We start from the raw sequence: 23507 nt of genomic DNA, 5'->3' as shown, positions 1-23507 counted from the left end.
TGTAGTTGTGCATGGGTTTTAGCCACGTTGCTCAGGGAGAGGAAAAGTTAGCAAGCAGGTGTTTACTGAGGCACATTTGTCCATTGGTTGTAGTCTGAGATGGTGGCTGGTGCTGACTAAATGTATAAATGTTAGACTAAATATAATAGAAGCAAACAAGAATCATTATAAATGTTTCTTTAAGTGGCACCATCTTGTTCTTTGCTGCAGAGTGAAACTTCACCCCCATTTCCCCTCAGCCAGCAGGAGACAAAAACTATTAATTAAAGGCCTCATCTCCACATTTGGAGAAAGAACAGTCAACGATTTTTAGATGAAACACAAATCTTTCTCATGCACCTAAGCCAAAAGTCTGTTTCAGGTGATTTTTTTCATGGGAGTAGAGCATGTTAAGCTGAATACTACTCATTTCTGTGCTACAATAGTGCAGGAAAGAAGCTTTAAGCCAGTTGTTGGCAGGAGTGATCACTAGGGATGTAACAAAGCCGCCAGGGATTTGCAGCTGCATAAAATAGCATGTCTGTCAGTGCATTTTGGAGAAAAGGTCATAACTGTTAACACTGGCTGATAACAATATCTGCATGATATTGTAGAAAAGCTTCAGGTGATGTGAATTGTATCCTGCTGACAGCAGGACAGCACAATTACATGGCATGTAAGGCCTAAGCTAAGCCATTTAATTAGTGGTAGCTTGCTAGGGTAAAAAATAAACAGCATTACTGCAAGGCAATTCAAGAAAGCTGAGTAAAACCTAAACAAACATTGATTATGTAGATTGATTTTGTTAATATGTATTATCTCCTGTATACTTTTTTTCTGTCTTCTGAGCATTTCTTCCAGCGAGAATGGAGGGGGCAGATGACCTCCTGCCAAGTCTCCTTTTATTGTTGATTTATAAGTGAATGCTGGGTAGATAGGTGGGAGCAATCCATGGTGACTCTCTTGCTCTTTCTCCCCAAGCAGAAACAATCTTACAAACGTCTTACAATCATCGCGCACTCTTGATCAGTGACTCAGTAGAAATTGTAGATGACTTGGTAACATATGGATGTGCATTTTAACTAACTTTATTAGAACAAGAACGCTGTACCTTTTTTCCCCCCCAAATTGACAGCCCAGCCTACACACTGTGAATGATTTTCTCTACCATTGGCTTAAGTTGGAAAATGGGTTAACATACCATTATGCTATGCCACTGTCCAGTTTTATTTGGTGGGCTGGATACCTGACACGTACAGTCATCACGATAGCCGGAATCCTGTGTCCCCGCAGGAAGCTAGGAAGGAGGTTGGCAGGCCTTTGAATTTGGCGGGTTGGTATCCGAACAATACCCAACGCCTTTCCGTCTCCACCGGTATTAAGTTCTAGGTGGGAAGGTCCATGGGTAACTTTGCGCCCCGCCTCCACTTGAGCCTCTTAATTGGCCAATTAACGATCCGTTTAAGGGCCTCTTACTGCCTCCGCCACGATCTTCCCAGCTCCAGGTGGGCCTGCCGACATGCGGCCTGCGTGACTGGTAAAACTGTGCAGGCTGCATGTCAGCTGGTGGGGGGGTCGTCTGTCGATCCGTACAAATCTATGCATGATCGAGGGCATAGATGTGGGGCTGAAGGGGGTCCACTGACACCACCACCCCCGCCTTTGCTGTTATCCCCCTTGACCTCCTAACACTGCAAAAACCCTCCCAACAGCACTTACCTTTTTCCTGGGTGGCTCCATGACCCTGGGACTCCGGGGGGTTGGGGGGGGGGTGTTGGGGGAAATGGGGGGAGGAGGTTGGGGTTGAGTGTTGTTCCAGCAGCAGGCGTGGCCTCCTCCGTGGCGTTGCTAAGTGCAGGAGTGCTGACCTCTGGTTGGTTGGCAGTTCTCCACAGGCGGGAAGTCATCTCTTTGGGTCCTCAGCCTGGAGGAAGACCAGCCGCTGTCAGACTTAACTGCCTGATGGGCCGAAGATACGACGGGCGTTCCTCCTCCGGGTTAGCGTGGGTGTCTCGGTGCTTTTTTTAGGTAGCAAACGAGACACCCACTGAGAATGGAAGATTTTGCCCTATGTTTGGGTCTCTAAACCAAACTACTGACAAATCCATATTGATACAGTTTCTATTTGTCTGATGCTTCTTTTCTCCCTGTAGGAACATAACTCCACTTAATGAAACCCAGAGGTTTGTGAAGAGACAATTGACAGGATTTTCCAGTCCTGCCAGTGGCAATACCCGCTGCTGGTGGAGCTGGAATAATCCCGCCCATAGTTTGGGGACATGTAAAGCTATATAATGGTACTGTTTAAAGTGTAACCAGCTAGATATATGCAGGTCGTGAACACAGCACTGGTAAGATTCCTGGTGCATTCCTAGCTGGGATCTGCTATCTCTGAGCGAATTATTTTGCAGAGTTATTTGAAGCTAAATGGGAAGAATGCAAGCTCTGGTGACATGCCTAGTTCTCCAGGTCCAACCAACGAATAGGGTTAAGTGACATCAAAAAATACCTTTGATGTGGCAGATCTAAATTACTCTGGCATTAACTCTGCCAGAAAGGATCAATTTGGTTAAAATGTCCACCCTGGAGCCAACTCAATAACAAAGAATCTGGGCTTGACTTCTTTAGTAAGGATGGTTGCTAGTTGACCATGAATTCATGAAAGGAGCTATGCTATAATGTTAATCCATTTCTCTCTGCAGGTGCCAGTGCTAAAACCCATGGATTTGATGGTGGAAGTGACTCCACGCAAGATCTTTGCTAATGCTCACACCTATCACATCAACTCAATTTCTGTCAACAGTGACTGTGAGACGTATATGTCAGCCGATGACCTCAGGATAAACCTTTGGCATTTAGGAATAACAGACAGGAGTTTCAGTATCCTTTGATGTAATATGCATGTGTGTGGTTTCCAAGAGTAATTGTAAGTGTCACTGAAATTAAGCTTACTGAGATTAATTTCTTTTCCTGTTCACAAACAAAGCAGGGATCTTGTATTGCTGGGTACTGAGATTCATTGAAACTCTCAATATGAGCATAGGTTTCACATCCTACTTTAGCTGTGCAAATTGTCTTTTGTAAATTTTTCATGCACAATATTATAGTTTGGCAAATTAAAGCGAACAATATACTGTTGCAGTAAACTATTATTTTTTTGTTTTTATGGCTTTGTTTCATGCCATTCAGGGCTTTCAATTTATCACTCCAAAAATACTATAATTAATTACAGTAGATTCACTGTGTTTAAATCAAATTAGAAAGCATCTTAATTTGAAATTCTCCACATCCCCCATCCTTCATAACCCAATACGAAAAAAATGCTTACTTCAAAACACCTTTAGGAAACAATAAACTGTGTAAGTTCTGACTAATGGTCAAATTTATCTGCAGATGACCTCCATACTTTCTGAAGTGATGCTGCAGTTGCTGTATTTTGTATGTATAGTGAATGCCACAACATTTGCTGCTCAAAGCATACAGGAAAGTAACACCATTCAGTCTTCCATCTCTCTCGTGACCATGGGCACAGATACTGGCATTAGGTAGAAAGCAACTGTTACTGACATGATGCTCCTCCTTCCAACAAAACTCCAGCTGTGATATTTGCTTTAATAAAATTGAAATAGTTATTGAATATTTTAAAACAGAAGAATTGCTGCCCGTGTCATGAAAATTTTTCTGGAATTTGTTCAAGCTATTTTTTAAAGTAAATATTTGTGTTGATCCAACTGAGGTACCCTGTGTTGGCACTGAGCACTCTCGTGTCAGCACAATTAGTGACTAAACCTACATGAGGGCAATTAGGGATGGGTAATAAACCCTGGCCGAGCCAGCGATGCCCACATCCCATGAAAGAATTAAAACTTTGCCCAATTTCAGAAGGGCATCTCTGTTGTTGTAGTATCAGTTTCCACATCAATCATCTTGCAGCCTATGAGAGTGCCAGTAAAAGGCATTTTTCCACAGAGGGCCCATGTGCATTAGGTACCACTAGAAACTGAACTGAGATTGGTCAGACTCGTTTCATTATACTCGTAGATGCAGCAAATGGACTTCTCATCCAAGTTTGATTTTGAATTCAAGTCATAGAGGTGAAAAAACATGGTCTTAAGTTCACTGACAGTAACTACTATGGAAATGATTATTTTTGGCCCTTGAGGGTTCAAGATCTTAGGCTCCTGATAGATATAATTTCAAAATAGTGTTTTACGTTGGCAGACCTAAAATTATTGGTGTTAAGAGTGCAAAAATTGCTTTGGGGCTGAAGTAAGGCTGCTCTGAGCTGAAGGATTGTAATAACATGGCAAGATTGAAATAGACAACAATAGCTCGATAATCCATTTTCTATTTGCTTCAAATTTGATTTTGAATAACTTTTGCCTTTTGATTATATCTGTTGATTCAAAATTTGACATTAAATGGTGACAATGGATGTCAGCAAAATGAATCTTTGAGAGAATTACTTCAAGCACTGACATTGTAGAAGCACAACTAGCTCCTGCTAACTATACTGTAAGCAACAGTATTGATGAGGCATGATACTGGCCTTTAAACATTTGAGGAACTTAAGAGACAGGGAGGGGGTAAACTTCAATTTTAGCAGTAGTGTAAAACAGATGATAGCAGAATGGACACCTGTTACACACCCGGTCTTGTTTTCTTTTCCATTAAAGTTGAGGAGACCTGAGTTTGAATCTGAATCTTAGCTGACGTTTGTGTTTTATTTTCCAATTGCACGTAGATGGCACTGCCTAAATGAGCCAAATGTGCCCTATTGATTGAGGCCGTAGTGGGTCAACTGAAAGAAAATTAGTAGTGATGATGTTGTTGTAGATTTTTGCTTATTGTCTTGACGAGAGTCTTTCAAGCTGCTGCACCATCCATTCATGTGTGCACTTGAAGTGATTTCAGGAGAGGAAAGAGCCTTTTCAGGCTATATACTACTGTATGCTTTAAACGATACTCGTAGACTGGGAATTCATCTGAAAGTCAATATATAGTCAGGACCTTCTGTACTCTAATGTTCCTTTAAACATTTAAACAAACAAGCATCTCAATTCTGTATCAAATATCTGCTCAGAACTTTTCTGTGAAGCAGAAAATGCAGTTCTTAACCATAGTAATAAAATGGTCACATTCCCAATTGTGCATTTTGAGAGAAGATTTGATAGCGGTGTTCAAAATCATAAGGGACCTAGATAGAGTAGACAGAAAAAAATTGTTCTTGTTGGCAGGAGTGCTGAGCACCAAAGGATTTGAGGTGAATGGCAAAAGAGCCAACAGCAACATGAGGAAAATCTTTTGAACGTAGCTAATGGTTTGGATCTGGAATGTGCAGCCTAAGAATGTGGTGGAGGCAGGTTTGATCATGGCTGTTAAAAGGGAATGGGATAAGCACCTTAAAAGAGAAAAAAATTGCTGAGCTACGGGAAAGGGGCGGGGGAGCTTGACCAGCTTAGTTGTTGTTGTATAGAGACGGCGCGGACACAACAGACAAGTGGCCCCTTTCTGTGCTGTTACCATTTTATGATTCTATTCTATGAAGAATTTGGACGGGGAATCGAGATGATTTTTCTGGAAAAGGCTTATTTCACATTTATTATGTTTGTTTTTGCCTGCCATCATTATTGGCCTGGATCTTCAGGGCAGCGGCAATGATGGATTGCTGCTGCACTCAGAAATTTCCCTAACCTGACACTGCTGCACACTCCTACCAGGGTCTTCTGATGCCAGCTTTAGCAGAAGTGTGCAGCACAGTATCCCTCGGGGATCTCTGTCAGAGCGGACTGGAGTTCAGGTGAAGACAGAACACACCCCCTTTTTAGATAGTGGAGGCATTGATCGAAATAATCCAGAACTCACTGGATTCCAGGAGGGTCCCAGCGGATTGGAAAACTGCTAATGTGATGCTCCTGTTCAAGAAGGGAGGGAGACAAACAGCAGGAAACTATAGGCCAGTCAGCCTAACATCTGTCGTTGGGAAAATGCTAGTGTCCATGATTAAGGAAGAAATAGGACATTTTGAAAAGCTTAACGCAATCAAATGGTTTGTGAATGGGAAATCATGACTGACAAATTTGCTAAAGTTCTTTGAGGATATAATTAGCAGAGTTGATAAAGGGGAACTGGTAGATGTAGCGTATTTGGATTTCCAGAAGGCATTTGATAAGATGCCACATAAAATGTTACTGCACAAGATAGGAGCTCATGGTATTGGGGGTAATGTATTAGCGTGGATTGAGGATTGGTTAACACACACAAGACAGAGTGTCGGGATTAATGGGTCTTTTTCAGGTTGGAAAAAACATAACTAGTGGAGTGCCACAAGGATCAGTCCTAGGGCCTCAATTATTTATAATCTATATTAAAGACTGGGACGAGGGGGCAGAGTGTAATGTACCCAAATTTGCTCATGATACAAAAATAGGTGGGAAGACATGTTGTAATGAGGACGTCTGCAAGGGGATATAGATAGGTTGAGTGAGTGGGCAAAAACTTGGCAGATGGAGTTTAATGTAGGAAAGTGTGAGGTCATACACTTTGGTAGGAAGAATCAAAAGGCAGACCATTATTTAAATGGAGATAGACTCCAAAAAAGTGCAACGCAGAGGGATCTGGCTGTTCTTGTGCATGAAACAAGAAAGTTAGCATGCAGGTGCAGCAAGTAATTAAGAAGGCAATTGGAATTTTGGCCAGTATTGCTAGGGAGTTGGAGTTTAAAAATAAGGAAGTCTTGTTACAACTGTACAAGGTGTTGATGAGATCACATCTGGAGTACTGTCTACAGTTTTGGTCCTTGTATTTAAGAAAGGATATACTGGCATTGGAGGCAGTTCGAAAGAGATTCACTAGGCTGATTCCTGGGATGAAGGGGTTGACTTATCAAGAAAGGCTAAACAGGTTAAGCCTTTATTCATTAAGTTTAGAAGAATGAGGAGTGATCTATTGAAATGTACAAGATTCTGAAGGGCCTTGACAGGGTAGATGTTGAGAAGATATTTCCGCTAGTTGTGGAGGGGGGGATCTCAAACAAGGTCACATCTTTACAGAATAAGGGACACTTTCTTAAAACTGAGATGTGAAGGAATTTCTTCTCTGAGGGTAGTGAGTGTCTGGAATTCTCTACCCCAGAGAGTTGTGGAGGCTAGATCACAGAAAGTATTTAAAGAAGGTAGATAGATTTTTGAAATATCAGGGAGTTGAGGGCCATGAGGAGCTGTCATGAAAGAGGAGTTGAGGCCTGGGGAAGATCAGCCATGATCTTATTGAATAGCAGGGCAGGCTTGAGAGGCCGAATGGCCTACTCCTGCTCTTATTTCTTATGTTCTTTTCACGGCACTAGTTGCCATATGGCAAGTTTAAAAGTCCAATCTGAATATTGAGTGAGTGAATGGGTAGGTAGGTAAGGTGGGTGGGTGAGGTGGATAGTCTGGTTGGGGGTGGGTGGGTTGGTCAGGTGGTAGGGGGCATGTTGGGTGCTTGTTGAGGTAGTCTGATGATCAGGGGGTAATTGAGGAGTCAATCGCCCAGGTTTTAGACTAGGTTTTGATATATCTAACATTTCCTGGCTAAGTACCCAGGTAAGTACATCAGAACTGTTCAAAGTCCCCAACTCTTAACTCGGAGTGGGAGATGTTCACGGAGGGCCCTGAGATACAGGGGAATTGCCCATTGGAAGTTGTAATTTCCCAGACAATTCCCACATAGGTCCGTGTGAGGAACCCCACAGTGTCCCGACATGCATCTTTAGTCGTATGTTTGGTCTCTGAAGATTCAGAGAGCGGAAGATTTGGCCTGTTGTCACAAAAATGTAGAACAACATTTTAGAGAAAGGAAAGGAATGAGGTGAGGTCTATCAGATAAGCTAGGACAACCCTAAAGCTTCATGCCTGATTAATTTACCATCCAAAAAATATAAGGCTAAATCCACTTGAAAACCTCAGGGCAGTGCTATATTATGATTGGGCACAGTGTGGAGGAGTTTATAGAGATAGGAGTGCACTTTTCCAAAGGCGGTGTTCAACCAGGAATTCTGCTTCCATTAACTGAAGCATGATCATGTGTATGTTGTTTCATTGCACAGAGAAAGTCTGAAAGAACCATCCTTACAAATATGTTTGTGAGAAGCCTTAGACCTAATTAGCTGCACCACTTAAAGCTTATTCATTTGTCACAAGAGGTTGCTATCCCAAGGCGGATGGTTACTACAAAGCAAACGGATTAATTGCTAATCTGCACAGTAGTCATCAGTTTTTAAAAAAAAGCCTTTAAAAGACAAGAAAGGATAAATGCAATTGAACAGTTCCCTTTTCAGAATAACATCTATGTTCATGTGTCTAATGCCAGTATCTTGACTATGTTAAGTTGCTATTGCCAGAGATTCTGATCCTGATATTAAAAGCGAGTTGGGGAAGAGGCGGGGATGGGCAAGTGCCATTTTGCATCTTTGGTTTCTGCAAAATTTATTGGCATGATTGATCCCAGCCACAACCAGTCAGATTGAGAGTCTCTCTGGCCGTCAGGTGGGTAGGCCTTGGGAACCAAGCTGCAGCTGGGGAGTAGAAAGGAGGCAAAGTGTCGATTGGTTGCTGGTGCTGGAGGAGGCAGATTAGAAGCCGGTGTCAGGGAGGGGGTATATCTGAGGCTGGTGTTGGGTTGGTGACAGGAGCAAGTGGGGGAATTGGAAAGGCTGGCTTGGGGGTGGCTCCTATTGTGGAGGTGGTTAATGGCTGAACAATAAGTGGGCGGAACGGGGAAGCAGGTTAAATTGGGGTGGGAGGGAGAGATATGCACCTTCTCTTCTGGCCCACAAGAAATGTTGGAAAGGTGCTTAGCTCTTCCATGCTTGCCTCCCTTTAGCTGCTGGGTTTCTGGAGACCTGGGTTAAACCTAGACTGGAGAAAGACATCTGAGGCACTCAGCCTCATTTAAAATACTTCAAAGCAGACATACCTTGCGCAAGGCGGTTTGGTTGTCGTCCCACCTCCATTAAAACTGAAAGTGCAGAGTTCATGGCAGGTTGCATTTGAGTTTGAGATACTGAGCATTCTTAGATCCAGCACAACTCAAACCCACCCATGTTCAGGGGGTTAAAACACCCCCTCCCCTCAGCCGTCTGTTTCGCAGTCCTTTTTAGGCTTACCTGTATACTAATTTCTTTTAGGAGTGTGGGGCAGTTGCCATGTGTGGGCTAGTTTAATTTGGTTGACTGGCAGCTATATTTTTAATCAAATTCTTTACATTTGTCTGGTAGAAAGAGTGGAAGAGACAATGGTTTACTTTCGGGTAATTTGTCAAAAACAACTTGCCATTGACTCTCTGTCGTCTATTCACTGATTCCACAAAGGTGGCAATATAAAATGCAAGTCACGAGTTTGACGAGCTAGAGTCACCTTGGATCATATTGACTTGAAAATCTAAGTGGAGACTGCTTTATTCTGTGCTAGTACTTTTGGATTGGAAACTATAGTAACTGGTAAGTGCAGTGTGGCAGTGTCATCCCTGTATAATGATGCCCAGAAGAGCACTCGGAACTGAGGTCTCATTACTACTATTCAATCTAAAATGGCTTGCAGCAAAGGCACATTGTCATGGGATGCAGGTCATTATCAATTGAGTGTTGGTAAAATAACACTTTTGGCAACGCACTGATAAGTGTTGCTTTCAGATTACTGGCAAGAGAGCTCGGGGGCAAGTGCTGTGTTGCCATGACAATCATTTTGCTCTTTCCACAGTGTACTCATCCTAAGCCATGGAATGTCTAAAGTGGTCATTTCATATTCTGATGGATGTGAACCTGGCCTTGGTGGCATCCATTAATGACAATCTAGTTTCCAGAGTTCCTGAGAGATTAATTTTGTTCAATGGAAGTGAGCCAGAGTGTGCATTAAAATTAGTTAAGAGGATGACAGTTCTTTTTAAAAGATGCTAAGCAGCATTATGTATTTTAGAGCATTACTTATGCCACTAAAATAGAATATCTGTAGAACTCTAATACAAAAGCAAAATATTGCGGGTGCTGGAAATGTGAAATAAAAACGGAAAAAGGCTGGAAAAGCTCAGCAGGTCAGGCAGCATTTGTGGAAAGAAACGAGAGTTAACGTTTCAGGCCAGTGACGTTTCATCAGGACTGAAGACAGATAGAAATGTAAGAATTTTAAACGAGTGGAGAGGGTGGGGGCAGAGGGGACACAAAGAACAAAGAAGATGATCTGTGATAGGGTGAATCCCAGGAGAGGCCAAAAGATCTCATGATGCAACAGTTAAAGAGAGTGATAATGGATGTAGTAAAGAAATAAAGGTTGTGTCCAAATGAGGCACGAATTACTACATAATTGTCTGAATGCAACATGAAAGGATAAAGCCAAGAACAAGACAAGACCAACCCAGCAAAGCAAACAAAAAGAAAAGAAAAATACATAGGACAAGATGGAGGTGGAGGGTTTGTTTAGTTTTTCAAAGGCCGTGGGTGTTGCTGGCTAGACCAGCATTTATTGCCTGTTCCTAATTGCCCTTCAGAAGGTGATGGTGTGCCGCCGCCTTGAATCCCTGCAGCACATGTGGTGTAGGTACACCCACAGTGCTGTTAGGAAGGGAATTCCAGGATTTTGACCCAGCAGCAGTGAAGGAACGATGATATGGTTTCAAGTCGGGTGTGTGTGGGGCTTGGAGGGGAACTTGCAGGTTGTGGTGTTCCTATGTGTCTGCTGTCCTTGTCCTTCTTTGTGGTAAAGGTTGTGGGATTGGAAGGTGCAGTTGAAGGAGCTTTGCAGGGTGGCTGCACTGTATCTTGGAGATGATACACACTGCTGCCACCGTGTGTCGGTGGTGGAGGGAGTGTATGTCTAAGATGGTGGATGGGGTGCCAATCAAGTGATCTGAAATTGAGCTAAAATTATTGATTTCTGTTGAGTCCAGAAGGCTGTAGAGTGCTGAGTCAAGATGTGCTCCTTGAGCTTGCATTGAGCTTCATTGTAGCCGGCCAGAAAGTTCAGCATAGGAGCAAGGGAAAGAATTAAAATGAGAAGCAACCGCATTGGATATGAAGGCTGGTAGGGTGCAAGGCGAAGGCAAGGGGAACTCTATCATCATTCCAGGAGGGAGGGAAGGGGTGAGAGTAGAGGTGCGTGAAATAGATTGGACACATCGGAGGGCCCTGTCAATCACACTGGCTGGGAAACCTTGGTTGAGGAAAAAGGAAGACATGTCATAAGTGTGGGTGTGGAAGGGAGGCATCATCAGATTAGATGCAGTGGAGATGGAGAAACTGGGAGAATGGGATGGAGTCCTTACAGGAAGCAGGATGTGAGGAAGTGTAGTCCTCTACTGTGACACTACGACCAAACATCAAGCTAGTGTGTCCAGGACCATCACTAACCTTATACATTGTGGGCATCTTCCCTCCACTATCTTCAACCTTATTGTTCCCCAACCCTGAACAGCTCACTTCAAAGTCCTTCCCAAGATCCATAAATAAAAAACTCATTCAACAGTTTCTTGTCCCTAACAGTCTTCCCTGTGCTCTCTGTAGATTTGTAGAGAACATTGATAGATAGCCTACCTCCAGAAGGAGACGGAGAAGTTGAGGAAGGCCAGGGAAGAGTCAGAGATGGACGAGGTGAGGGAAGGGTGGAAATTGGAAACAAAGTCAACAAAATTTTCCAGCTCATGGGTGAGAGCAGGAGGTTGCACCAATATAGTCATCGATACATTGGGAAAAGAGATCAGGGAGGAAACCTGAGTAGAACTGGAACAATGAATGTTCCATATGCTCCACAAACAAGCAGGAGTAACTGGGACCCATGCTGGTAGCGATGGCAGCACCATTTATTTTGAGGAAGTGAGTGGCATTGAAGGAAAAGTTAGTCAGAGGGAGAACAAACTCAGCCAGGCAGAGGAGGGTGGTGCTGGATGCAGACTGGTTGGGCCTTCATTCGAGGAAGAAGTGGAGAGCTCTGAGACCATCCTAGTGGGGATGGAAGTATAGAGGGATTGAGCATCCATAGTGAAGTGAAGACTGTTAGGGACAAGAAACTTGACGTGCCATAGGGCAGCAGAAGAGTTGCAGATGTAGGTAGGAGAGACTGATGGGAAAACATAAGTTCAGTGGGGCAGGAATAGGCCAAAACAATGGGTCAGTCAGGGCAGTTTTTTTATTTATGGATCTTGGGAAGGACGTTGAAGTGAGCTGTTCAGGGTTGGGGAACAATAAGGTTGAAGATAGTGGACGGAAGATGCCCACAATGTGTAAGGTCAGTGATGGTCCTGGACACACTAGCTTGATGTTTGGTCATAGTGTCATAGTCCTGGGGGAGATAAGTATCAGAGAGTTGGTATTTGGCCTGTGCTAGGTAGAGGTCAGTACACCAGACAATAACACACCATCCTTGGGCGGGTTTGATGAGAATAGTGAGTGAGTGAGAGGAGCAGAGAAATTGAGATGGCCAATGTCACGCCTAGAGGGAGATCTGGAGAGGGTAAGATGCCAGAGGGAGGTGTCCAGGTGGAGAGAGAATGTTGGAGACTGGTGAAGGGATCCGTTAAGCCGGGGTGGGGGGACTTGTGGTCAAATATTTCTATAGAACTGCTGAATCAAAATCTAGGGTCAGGATCCTTGAGTTGTGAATAACTTGGTTGAAAACTGTGAACAGCGTTTTTATTTTGGTCCAGTGGCCTAGAATTTAACCAAAGTTGAATTCTGTACGGTGGGGGCTGTTCTGAGGCCAGGAAACACAAAAGAATTCATTTCCTGAATGTCCTGCAGCTTTTATCTGTGTGGTTCCTTTAAATATTTTTTCTGTCAGGTTCCCACCTGCAAGTAGCATGATTGACGAGCTGAAGGCATTTTGAGTGAGAAGCCGGCTTCCTAAAGCCTTAGCACATGAGAGGAGGTAGGGGATCCTGATCGAAGGAATAGGTTTCATTGTTACTGATGGTGCCGGGAGGAGGGTGTGAGCAGATGATCAAAGTGGCAGGACTGTTGACTCAGTAGCTTGTTGGGCCTGGACGAAAAACACCTTCTTGGCCCACAAACAGTGCTGTAAAGGCACATAGTTTATAGATTTAGCTCAAAGCCTGGGAAACCTGACTGAAATGCGTTTAAAAAATAAAGCAACTGATGAAATGAAGGCAGGCAACCTCATTATAATATTTAAATGACAAACGGACTTCCCTCAAGCAGATTTTCTCGCCCACTCCTCTTCTGTTGAAACCTGAAGTGGGCAGTTGTGTTCCTGTTTAAGATGTTTTGCATTTTAATCTCTGAATCAACCCCAGTCCACCCGTTTTTGGGAGTTGAGATGGAGTCCAGGAATTATATGGAGGCAGACACATAGAACAGGAAATAAGTTCTTACCTTAAAGGATTTCAGACTTTGGCCTGGAACAGGAATATTTTCAGTCATCTTTCTACACAGAATCATACAGTACAGGAGGAGGCCATTTGGCCCTTCGTGTCTGTGCCATTTTTCTGAAAAGAGCTACCAATTTGCCCCATTCCTCTCTTTCCCAATTGCCACGCGAGTTTGGTTTAGATTCTCTTGGCGTTATGAAGTTGGGCATGTGTCTGGCACTTGTCTGACCAAAACTAAAATTGTGATCTGAGTCCTGTCTCTGAAAGATTGTTTTTCATGTTGGTATATGATTTGTAGGATTTGGGACTTCTTAAATTGAGCACGGCTCATGATAAATCGTCGGAGATTATTTTTGGAAGTGTTTCCGGAGAGAATGTTGGTAGACGTTGCAACGATAATTGAGAATGCATGTAAGTTGCCAAGGCAACCAGCCAGCCATGCATGCCAAGCTTCAGAGCTCGAGGTGGATCACCTATGGAAGAGCTAAGATCAGTGACGGTTAGCACGGGCAAGTATATGTATGAAATCCTATAAAAGTACCCATAAAAGCAGAAGGCTTAACTCCAGAGAAAATAAGTTACCTCACTATATTGGGGGATGGAGGCAGTTGAAGCTTTCTGTTTTGTACATTGTTCATGAACTAAATCTACATAATGATAGCATCACCAAGAGCGATTTGCCTTAGTTAATTTAGCTAAACTGGTGTTATTAGAAGGGATTTTTGAATTAACGTTGGCTTCTCCAAATATATTAATTGGAGGTTTTTGTTTGTACTATGCATATGGAATCACTGAATATTGGCCTCCATGAGCTTGGTGGATTCTTTCTATGTTCTACAATTAAGCCGTTTGAACTTTACTCTGGGGTAGCCATTTACTGCATCACCAGGTCAGTCTGCCAGGCGAGGAAAATGGTCAAGTTAGAGGCCATGCATTATTTCATTCACTAGTACCATCAAATCGTATGTCTGTTCAGCCTAAGTCACTGCAGTTGCTCTCTGGTTAGTAATTGGGTGGACAGCATACTCCACTCTATAACTAGGTCAATCTGAAAGGAGGATAAAACCAGCCAAGAATGATGCTCCTGCCAGTTCGTATGCTCACTTTGTAGTACTCTCTTCTGGAAATCTCTTCTCGAATGTGAGTTTCAATTGATGGTGAGAATGGCCTCATTCGTAATCACCTATCATGTATCGGTATGTAGACCTGCCCATGAAGAACACCACGCGGGCATCTCCGGCCTATGAAAAAATAGCCCAGTGTTAGTCCCTTCAAAAGATTGGAGAATATTGGCAAGACTTGATAAGATAATCCCCTTAAACCTTGCAGTCAAATACATGCTCCTGCTCAGCCCATCACCTGCTCTTCTTGAGTTTTTTATTGTGCGCTTGTGGTTTAAGTCTCAACGTTTAGGTTTATTTTTTGTGTATCAGCAGCAGTCTGGGCTGGTGGTGAACATTGCCATTACTCTTTATGAGATTGATGTAAGATTGGGATTTATTGTGATCATTTCCAATTTATTGAGAAGTGGTTGGTGGTTAGTCACTGAGAAGTTCTATGCCTACCAAGTATCTCATCAACATTGTCTTAATTTGTTACTGTCATCGTGAACATGGGTGGAGTTTATGGGGATTGTAAGCCAGTGAGAGGCTTGCATCACCTCGGTTGTATTCAGTGCCTATCATGATCTGGGGGCAGAAATCTTACCCCTATTCCCCACCGACCCTCTTACAGAGAGCTGCCAGCCAATATCTCAGATGTCCATTGCAGGCAGTGCCACCGGGAGAGGTGGCTGCTACTGGTAATGCACCCACCAAAGGCCTAGGATCACTGTGGGATCCAGACCACAGCTGAATGAAGGTGGGATGGGGGTGGTGGGGAGGAGTTTGCTGACTTACAGTGGAAGGGGGCAGAAGAAAGGGCAGCGTAGGTGGGTCACAGCAGGCCCTCAACCATGTTCCCCCTCCCTCGTTTCATGATACCAGGGTCCCTCAATCAGGCACTGAGTGCCTTTGAACAAAGGACCTGCACCCTGGGAGTCCACATGCAAACCCGACAAGGGTTTGCTTTTTGAGCTTCCTGCATAGCTACTCCTGTGCCCGCTGGTTGAATACCAGCGGTGGCTGAGGCCCTTAAGTGGGCAGTAATTGCTGTCTGCGAGCTTTCCTGGCCAGGATTTAATTGGGCAGAAACAGGAAAACCCAGGGCAATCTCCCCACTCCCGCACCCTCCTGCCTGATTAAATACTGTCCCGCCTCCAAACTTTCCACCTAGTGCGGAGGGGATGCATTAAATTCCACCCTAAGTTACAACACAGTTCATATCCAGTCACACTGTTTGACCTTGTACTATACATCCATTTTGTATAGGCTAGGCTTTTGTGATCTGGAGACTGAAGTAGCAGCAGTTTTTTTTTTCTCTCTGAATTGACACTTGCTGATTAGCAATCAAACGCTGAGCTCCTCATTTTTATTTCAACCCCTTATGCTTAGAACTGGACAATGCCTGCGTCTCTAGAGATTTGGCAAAATGTGTTTTCGGATGACTGGATTCTGAGCGTGTAACAAATCTGTGTCCAAATTGGCTATAATTTATTAAAGCATAATTAGCCCCACCAGAAGCAGCACAGTAAAATCTGCACATCACATCTGAAGGAAACTCAAGGCACTTAATAACACAACCTCATTATCTTGTGTTGGGAGATCATAGTTGAACAAAATGACGACTGGGACGTGAAAGCCTGGCTCGTTTTCTTTTGACTTTAGTTGTAAAAAAAAAAATTGAAATATTTATTTCAGTAGAAACAAAAAGATAGGGTGAGATTCTCTGGCCCTGCCCAACGCTGGGATCATCTGGTCCCACAGGAAGTCAATGGGCTTTTGGCTGGGCCATCACAGTGGCTCCCACCATGTTGGGGCTAGAAAATCCTGGCTATGATCTTCTTTGATTTTTTTTTTAAACAACTGAAGTGGATCCCAGTGGAAATGAATGCGTGTGATTGTAGAATTTGCTATGCAGCAAGCTGATAATTGCTGTAGTTTCACTTTATGCCTAAAATCCTGGACTTTGCCGACCCATGGACACTAATGGCAGAATAATCCAGTCCTGCTTGCCATGTGAATCGTCGCGGGTGGGATAGGAAATTTGAGGGACCGGCAAAAGGTCCATTGACTTCGGACGGGAATTTCCGGTCCTGCAGCTGATGGGGATCAAAAAATCCCAGCCCTTGGAGAAATGCCAGACTACTCATCGCTCAGTTCCTTAGCAGGAAGGAGGCATTTGGCGCACTCAGTTACAAATGATTTTTTTGATTTCAGACCTAATCAGATATTCAATCGTAAAAGTACAATTATAGTTTGACATTGAATTGCTGAGTCGGGTTTAAATAGCATAACTGGTAAACACATTGCATTTTATCATTGCCTTTAGAATCAGGATGTTCAGGTCAAATCTGACTCAGCGAGAAGACAAGAGGCCTGCTATTGATGGGTATTAAGTTAGAGAACCTTTTATTGTTTGTTGTTCAAATAATGTGAATATTGCTTCCACAAAGGTTGGCAATGTGGAGCAATATTTGAAATCAAGAATCCAGTTAAAGAATTGGGTCATGGACCTGACAGACCTGTTGGCCAAGCCGGCAAACGAGTGGGTGCTCGAGAAAGTTGTTGTTAGGAGGCAGTGATATCGAGGAAGCTCATGTATTTTTGGACACGTGATGCAAATAGGAGGGGAGCGTTAGGTAAAAGAGGTAATGCAAGGGAAAACATGGATATGGAAGACTCAAGATGGCATGGATGGATAATATCAGAACGTGGACTGGCCTCTTCATACGACAGGCAATGGAGAATGGAAATTAGTGGAGAAAGATTGTCCACAGTGCGGCCAACCCTCGGAACAAGGGCAGATGAAAGACAAGACTATACCAGATGGCTTCAGCAGCTTTGATGAGACAAAAATTGAACCTGTCCTTTTCTTTCCAAGTCAGGCTCCACATTTCCAGCTTTTCTTTTAAAATAAACAATTCCACCATTCCTTAATCTCAGAACTATCTAGTTTTGCAGTGCTGCTTTTTCAGAAATTGTAATTTGCTATTTTATGAGGATGTGTCCATTTTTTCAGCTCTGACAAGGTGGTTCTATTTAGAACCTCTTGCTTTTTTTAAAAAAATAAACTTTTCCATGTTTCTAGTTATAGTTTTGATTGGTTTTTCAGTCAGACCTGCCTGAACTGAAGTAGCTGACAATAATGCAAAACTGTTTTGAATCACAGATGTGGACCATAGCCAGTGTAGTGATGAAAGTTTAGAGCAGTTGCACTACTTTTCATATTGCTTTTATAGAAGGTATTGCTGGAGGTCTGTGTGTGTGTGTGTCTCTCTCTCTCTCTCTCTCTCTCTCTATCTATCTATCTATCTCTCTCTCTCTCTCTCTCTATCTCTATCTCTCTCTCTCCCTCTCACATACTCTCTCATACACACACACACACACACACACTTTATGAAAGCAACTGGGGTCCCAGCCTTTGGCTGGAGAACCATCAAGAGACCTGTGTTACCTCCTATGGGGAAGACCTGCCAAATTATAAGCCAATCAGGCAATTAACAAGACATTGGTGGACTTTCCACGGGATCAGGACCCTGGAGGCAGGAAGTGCCACCTGCCAGAGCTGCTGGCCAGAGGGTGGAAGCTCTTTTCCTCAGCAATACCACCAAAGGGTGGGGGAGCTACAGTGGCTGCTACAGAAAATACTGCCACCGTAGGCCCAGGATTGCAGACCGATCAAGGCCAGAGGTAAGTGATGGTGGGAGGAGCCTCGTGGAGTGGATGGCAGCAAGGTCAGTGGGCTATCTCTCAGCCACCCTCACCTTCGTGATGCTGTGTCATCGATCAGGCACTGAGTGCCTTTGACTGTGGGGCCCACTCCCACTGGGAGACCACAACAAACCGGTTAATACCAGTGACAGAGGGATGAGGCCCTTTAGTGGGCATTAGTTGGTGGTGGGACAGGAAGGCCATTGTTGTGGATCCCACCTGCTAGCACCCACTCAGTTAAATACCATCCCTTCCTCCAAGCTCGTCATCGGGGAGAACATAAAGTGCCGCCCATTGTATGCTGCTTCTTGGCCTCTGCAACATTGGTTTTCAATCATAAAAGAACAACTGTCCAAGACAAAAGTGTATCAGTAACATACCAAGGTTGTTTATTTACCTAGGATGCCATTCCACTGCACCTACCTGTCTAAGACCAGTATCTGTGATTTACAACCAACTTGGACTCCAACGGATGAAAGTTACTGCCTGTCTGGATATTTGAAATCTTCCATACAGGGTAATGCCTGGTTACCCAAATGGGCAGAGCTGTGTCTGTGGAGTCTGAAATTAAAATGCTGATTTTGCAGATAGTCTTTTTAATTATGCCATCACTGTGTGGCAGTCTTTTAGGACTGACTGAAAAACCAACCAAAATTATAACCAGAAACATGGAAGAGAAAAATGCCAACTCCCGTGGATATATTGCTGGAGACTTTATCGCGTGACCTCTTGCCACGAGCTAGCTCCCCACCTCACTCCCTGCATTGAGCCATCCTCGAGATATTCCCACCCCAAGGGAACAGATTTTTTGGGTAGGATTTCCCTGTGGGCTTCAGGACTGTACCATCAGACTCAAATGGGAGTCACAAGCCCTCACTGCATGGGGAACAGTTACTTGTGATTTACTCTGAACAGGCCAATTAATGGGTAGAGGATGGGTTCGCCATGTAATTAAGGATGATGGACAGGCTCCTGAAGCTAGACGGCCATTAGGAGCCTCATCCAGCTTGAAAGCAGCAGCAGAATGCCATGGCAAGGTAGGTGAGAGCATCCCTCTCTTAAGGTGAATTTGGAATCCATGGCTCTTTTAATCTTTTGGGAGATTTGCCTTGATTTTTTGTTAAACTTCTGTTGCCGTGCTGGAGTTTTCTCGCTTTGTGGTCACTGAACCTTTTTTTGTGTAATCATGCAAAAGTTTGCAGAATTTTTAAACTGATCATTGGAAGTTGCTCTTAAGCTCCGTTCATTGCTTTCTTCCCGCTTAGAAATTATTTTAATGCAGCCAACTTATTTTGTTTTTTCTCAATTGCTGTCTCGCAGTTGCCAATAGTAATGGCGCCAATCTCGGACCCAGACCGCAGGCTGTAAAGAAACCTGCGGTTGTTAACAATGGTATTTGCCTGCTTATTGCGCCATCAATTTGAAGATTTTGGGCCTTTGTCGAGGCTTGCTCACCCTTCCTCGGTCACCACTAGGTTCTTTGACTCCGCTGCTGGATTGGGAATTTTCACAGTCAATTATTTTTCTGCCTTTCTCTCTGCCACATGTTGTATGGAACTAGATTTTTCAACTGTCTTCCTGAAGCTTTCAGCTTCGACACCTTTTTTCAGGTCAGACTTGCAAACTTTTTTAAAGTTGATTTCCGAGTCCCTCACAGCTGCCACCATGTTGTATGGTCTCACCTCTGAGACCATGTTGTAATCTTAAAACAGCTAACCACAACTAAATGGAGTGCTGAAAAAGGTTTGACCATTAAAGAAATCAGCCTCTGTTGTTAATTTATGACTTTGGGATGTTTTTCATGTTAAGGTGCAATGCAAATGCAAGATGTTGAAAAGGGTTTTTAATTCATCTGATCATGGGATGTGGTTATCGCTGGCTAGGCCAGCATTAATTGCCCATCCCTAATTGAACTTGAGAAGGCGGTGATGAGCCACCGCCTTGAACCGCTGCAGTCCATGTGATGTAGGAACACCCGTAGTGCTGTTAGGAAGGGAGTTCCAGGATTTCGATCCAGTGACAGTGAAGGAACGGCAATGTAATTCCAAGTCAAGCTGGTGTGTGGCTTGGAGAGGAACTTGCAGATGGTGGTGCTCCCATGCACCATCTGCCCTTGTCCTTTGAGATAGTAGAGGTCATGAGTTGGAAAGATGCCATCGAAGAAGCCTTGGTAGTTGCTGCATTGCATCTTGTAGATGTTACACACTGCAGCGACTGTGCATCGGTGTTGGAGGGGTTGAATATTTAAGGCGGTGGATGGATTGCCAAGCAAGTGGGTTGTTTTGCCCTGAATGGTGTCAAGCTTCTTGAGTATTGTTGGAACTGTACTTATCCAGGCATGAATGTTACTTGCCACTTATCAGCCCAAGCCTGAATGTTGTCCAGGTCTTGCTGCACATGGACATGGACTGCTTCAACATCTGACGAGTCACAAATGGTGCTACACATTGTGCAATCATCAGCCAACATTCCCACTTCCCTTATGATGGATGGAAGTTCATTGATGAAACAGCTGAAGATGGCTGGGCTTAGAACATTAACCTGAGGAACTCCTGCAGCAACGTCCTGAGATTGAGAAGGTTGACATTCAACAACCACAATCATTTTCCTTTGTGCAAGGTATGACTCCAACCAGTGGAGAGTTTTCCTCTGATTCCCATTGACTGCTGTTTTGCTGGGCTCCTCAATGCCACACCTGGTGGAATACTGCCTTGATGTCGAATGCAGTCACTCTCACCTTGCCCCTGGAGTTCAGCTCTTTTTTGTCCATGTTTGGACTAAAGCTCTAAAGAGGTCAGGAGCTGAGTGGACCTGGTGGAACTCAAACTGAGCAGCAGTCAGCAGGTTATTGCTGACAAAGTGCCACTTGATAGCACTGTCAGAGACTGATGGTAATTGGCCAGATTGGATGTGTCCTGCTTTTTGTGGGTAGATCATATCTGGGCAATTTTCAACATTGCCGGGTAGATGCCAGTGTTGTAGCTGTACTGGACCAGCTTGGCTAGGGGTACGGCTAGTTCTGGAGGACAAGTCTTTAGCACTATTGCTGGAATGTTGTTAGACCCCATAGCCTTTGTAGTATACAGTGCCTTCAGCCGTATTTTCATATTACATGGAGTGATTTGAATTGGCTGAAGACTGGCATCTGTGATGCTGGAGACCTCAGGAGAAGTCCATGGTGGATCATCCACTAGGCACTTCTGGCTAAAGATTATTGCAAATGTTTCAGCCTTGCCTTTTGCACTGATGTGTTGGGCTTCCCCATTATTGAGGATGGGGATATTTGTGGAGCCTCCTCCTCCTCCCATTAATTGTTTAATTGCCCACCACTATTCATGACTGGATGTGGCAGGACTGCAGAGCTTAGATTGGATCCATTGTTTGTGGCATCTCTTAGCTCTGTCTAAGGTGAACCTTGTCCGAAGCATTGTTTCAGATCGATAAGGTGTCTGGTATTAAGTTGTGGTGTCGGGGAATGTGACTAGCCTTGTTTATCCTATGACATTAAATATTATGAAAATTGACAGCATGCCATTAGTTAACTTGTTTTACACCTCTCCATTTGTATGGGTTTGGGTGCATTTTGAGAGATGGGGAGAATGGAATTGATAAGTGGAGGAAGAGATAGTATTCTGAATGAGTATTTTCTTATTTTTATGTTTGATAAAATGTATCTTTATTTCTTTACCAACTTATTTTCTTTGTTTAAGTAATATATTGATTAGTCGGTTCCATCTCTGTTCAGGTTAACTGCAGTGATGGATGTAATTTAGTAACTTTGTTGTGCTTTATCATCATAACATGAAGTAACTGGGTGAAATATTTTTTGTCCTTTGAAGAATCATAATTTTTGACAATCAATTTGTCCTCCTGTTATAAAACATGTTACTTTGTGTTTTAAGATGTCAGGGGATATACTTTTAATATAAATACTAAACCATATGGACAGTCGATTATTCCAATTAATCTTAATTGACTGTTCCTCTTTTCAGCACCAGCAGTGTCAAGGTCAGTTTGGCAGCACAGGTGACTTCTGTGCATAATGTGCTTTTTTCTCTCTTAACAATTTCAATTATCTCATTTCAAAAATGTTGAAATACTTATTGTCTTCCATGGAGAACACATCTTAATGGATCCCTGTGGGGATATTGGTGATGGGGAATGGTCACTATGGATTTGTTGGTATTTGATTGAAGAATGATGTGATTATTTGGAAAGCAGCCATTTAATGTTTCATTCTCCCCGCCACACCCAAGACATTCGTGGATGTTTCCTTACTCAGAGCAGTGATTGGCAATGGCTGAAATGCATGAGAGTGGAAGAAATCCATCAGGTGCCCTTACAATTTAATTGGATAGCTTCATGGAAGCTATGCATGCCCGAGGTACACTACCTTGCAATGAGAAACAGCCATAAATGGAAAAAGAAATTTACTTTCCCTACTCTGAGAGTCTCTTGCAGTTGAACTAACTCTTTATCACTTTCTGTAGTGTTTTCCCACATTTGTCAGTAAATTACTTCAAATGGGCTGCAACCTGTGGAGGTTGAAAGATATTGTTTAGCAGCATTGTGCTTCCAGTATATTGTCAGTATAAATATCACTCAGTGAGACTGGATACGTTCATTTAATTTTCTGTTTTCAAGATTTTACTTTGGCTTGTCGCATTACAAGTTGTAGGTTAGCAAAATTTTCTGATAGCGTTGCATGCTGACAGAGAGATTATTTTCAACAGTTAATCCAGAAAGTGTTGGGCGTTCACAAAATGTAAATAGCAGTGAATGCATTGGTCTCCGACATATGAGCAAAGATTGAACAGGTAATAACTATAAGATTCTGAGATTGGATTCTCACTTTGAATTCACTGCCAGGTTTGTGTTTTCATAATAAATATTTTATTCCTTTTTATGGTGGCTTGGTTTTGTTTTGGTGGGGTATTTTGTGTCAGTAAATTCCATTAGCATGCTGACGGTTGTCCACATGTGAACAACTGCAATGCTGTATTCACAACTGTGATGTTATTAAATGCTCACTGATAAATCGCTTGCACTTGTTAAGTGGGAAATTCAGAGTGATAGCTTATATTGCATTACACTAATAATTTAAGCAGATGCTGATGTCATTCAAATGCTTTGGTGGGTTTGAAAGGTCCTGAACAGGCATTGTTTTGGTGCTTTTAGAGGTAATGGAACTACAAGATTCTGTGTAGATCACTGGTTCTAGGAACCTTATCGGAAAACTTGGAAATATTAGAATGCATCCTACAAAATTGATGAGATATGGTTGGGGCTGCCAAGCTTTGGATCGGCACAGTAAGAGCTGTGAGCACTAAAGCTAGCCCTGCATGTTTTATGCTAATATACAAG

The 23507-nt window shown here is 43.3% G+C and overlaps 1 protein-coding gene across 4 annotated transcripts in view; it reads left to right on the top strand.

Moving 5' to 3' along the window:
• Window positions 1–23507, top strand: part of LOC121282937 (serine/threonine-protein phosphatase 2A 55 kDa regulatory subunit B gamma isoform) — a 339135-nt gene that overhangs the window by 243326 nt on the left and 72302 nt on the right. For all 4 annotated transcript variants that reach the window (XM_041196762.1, XM_041196781.1, XM_041196771.1 and 1 more), the window contains one exon: window positions 2682–2859. In XM_041196762.1, coding sequence (XP_041052696.1) covers window positions 2682–2859 — 178 coding nt within the window. The remainder of the gene's footprint in view (window positions 1–2681; window positions 2860–23507) is intronic.

The sequence above is a fragment of the Carcharodon carcharias genome, chromosome 1, assembly GCF_017639515.1.
Source record: "Carcharodon carcharias isolate sCarCar2 chromosome 1, sCarCar2.pri, whole genome shotgun sequence".
NCBI lineage: Eukaryota > Metazoa > Chordata > Chondrichthyes > Lamniformes > Lamnidae > Carcharodon > Carcharodon carcharias.
Note: the sequence above shows the minus strand (reverse complement) of the source record. Positions and strands in the feature narration are given on the sequence as shown.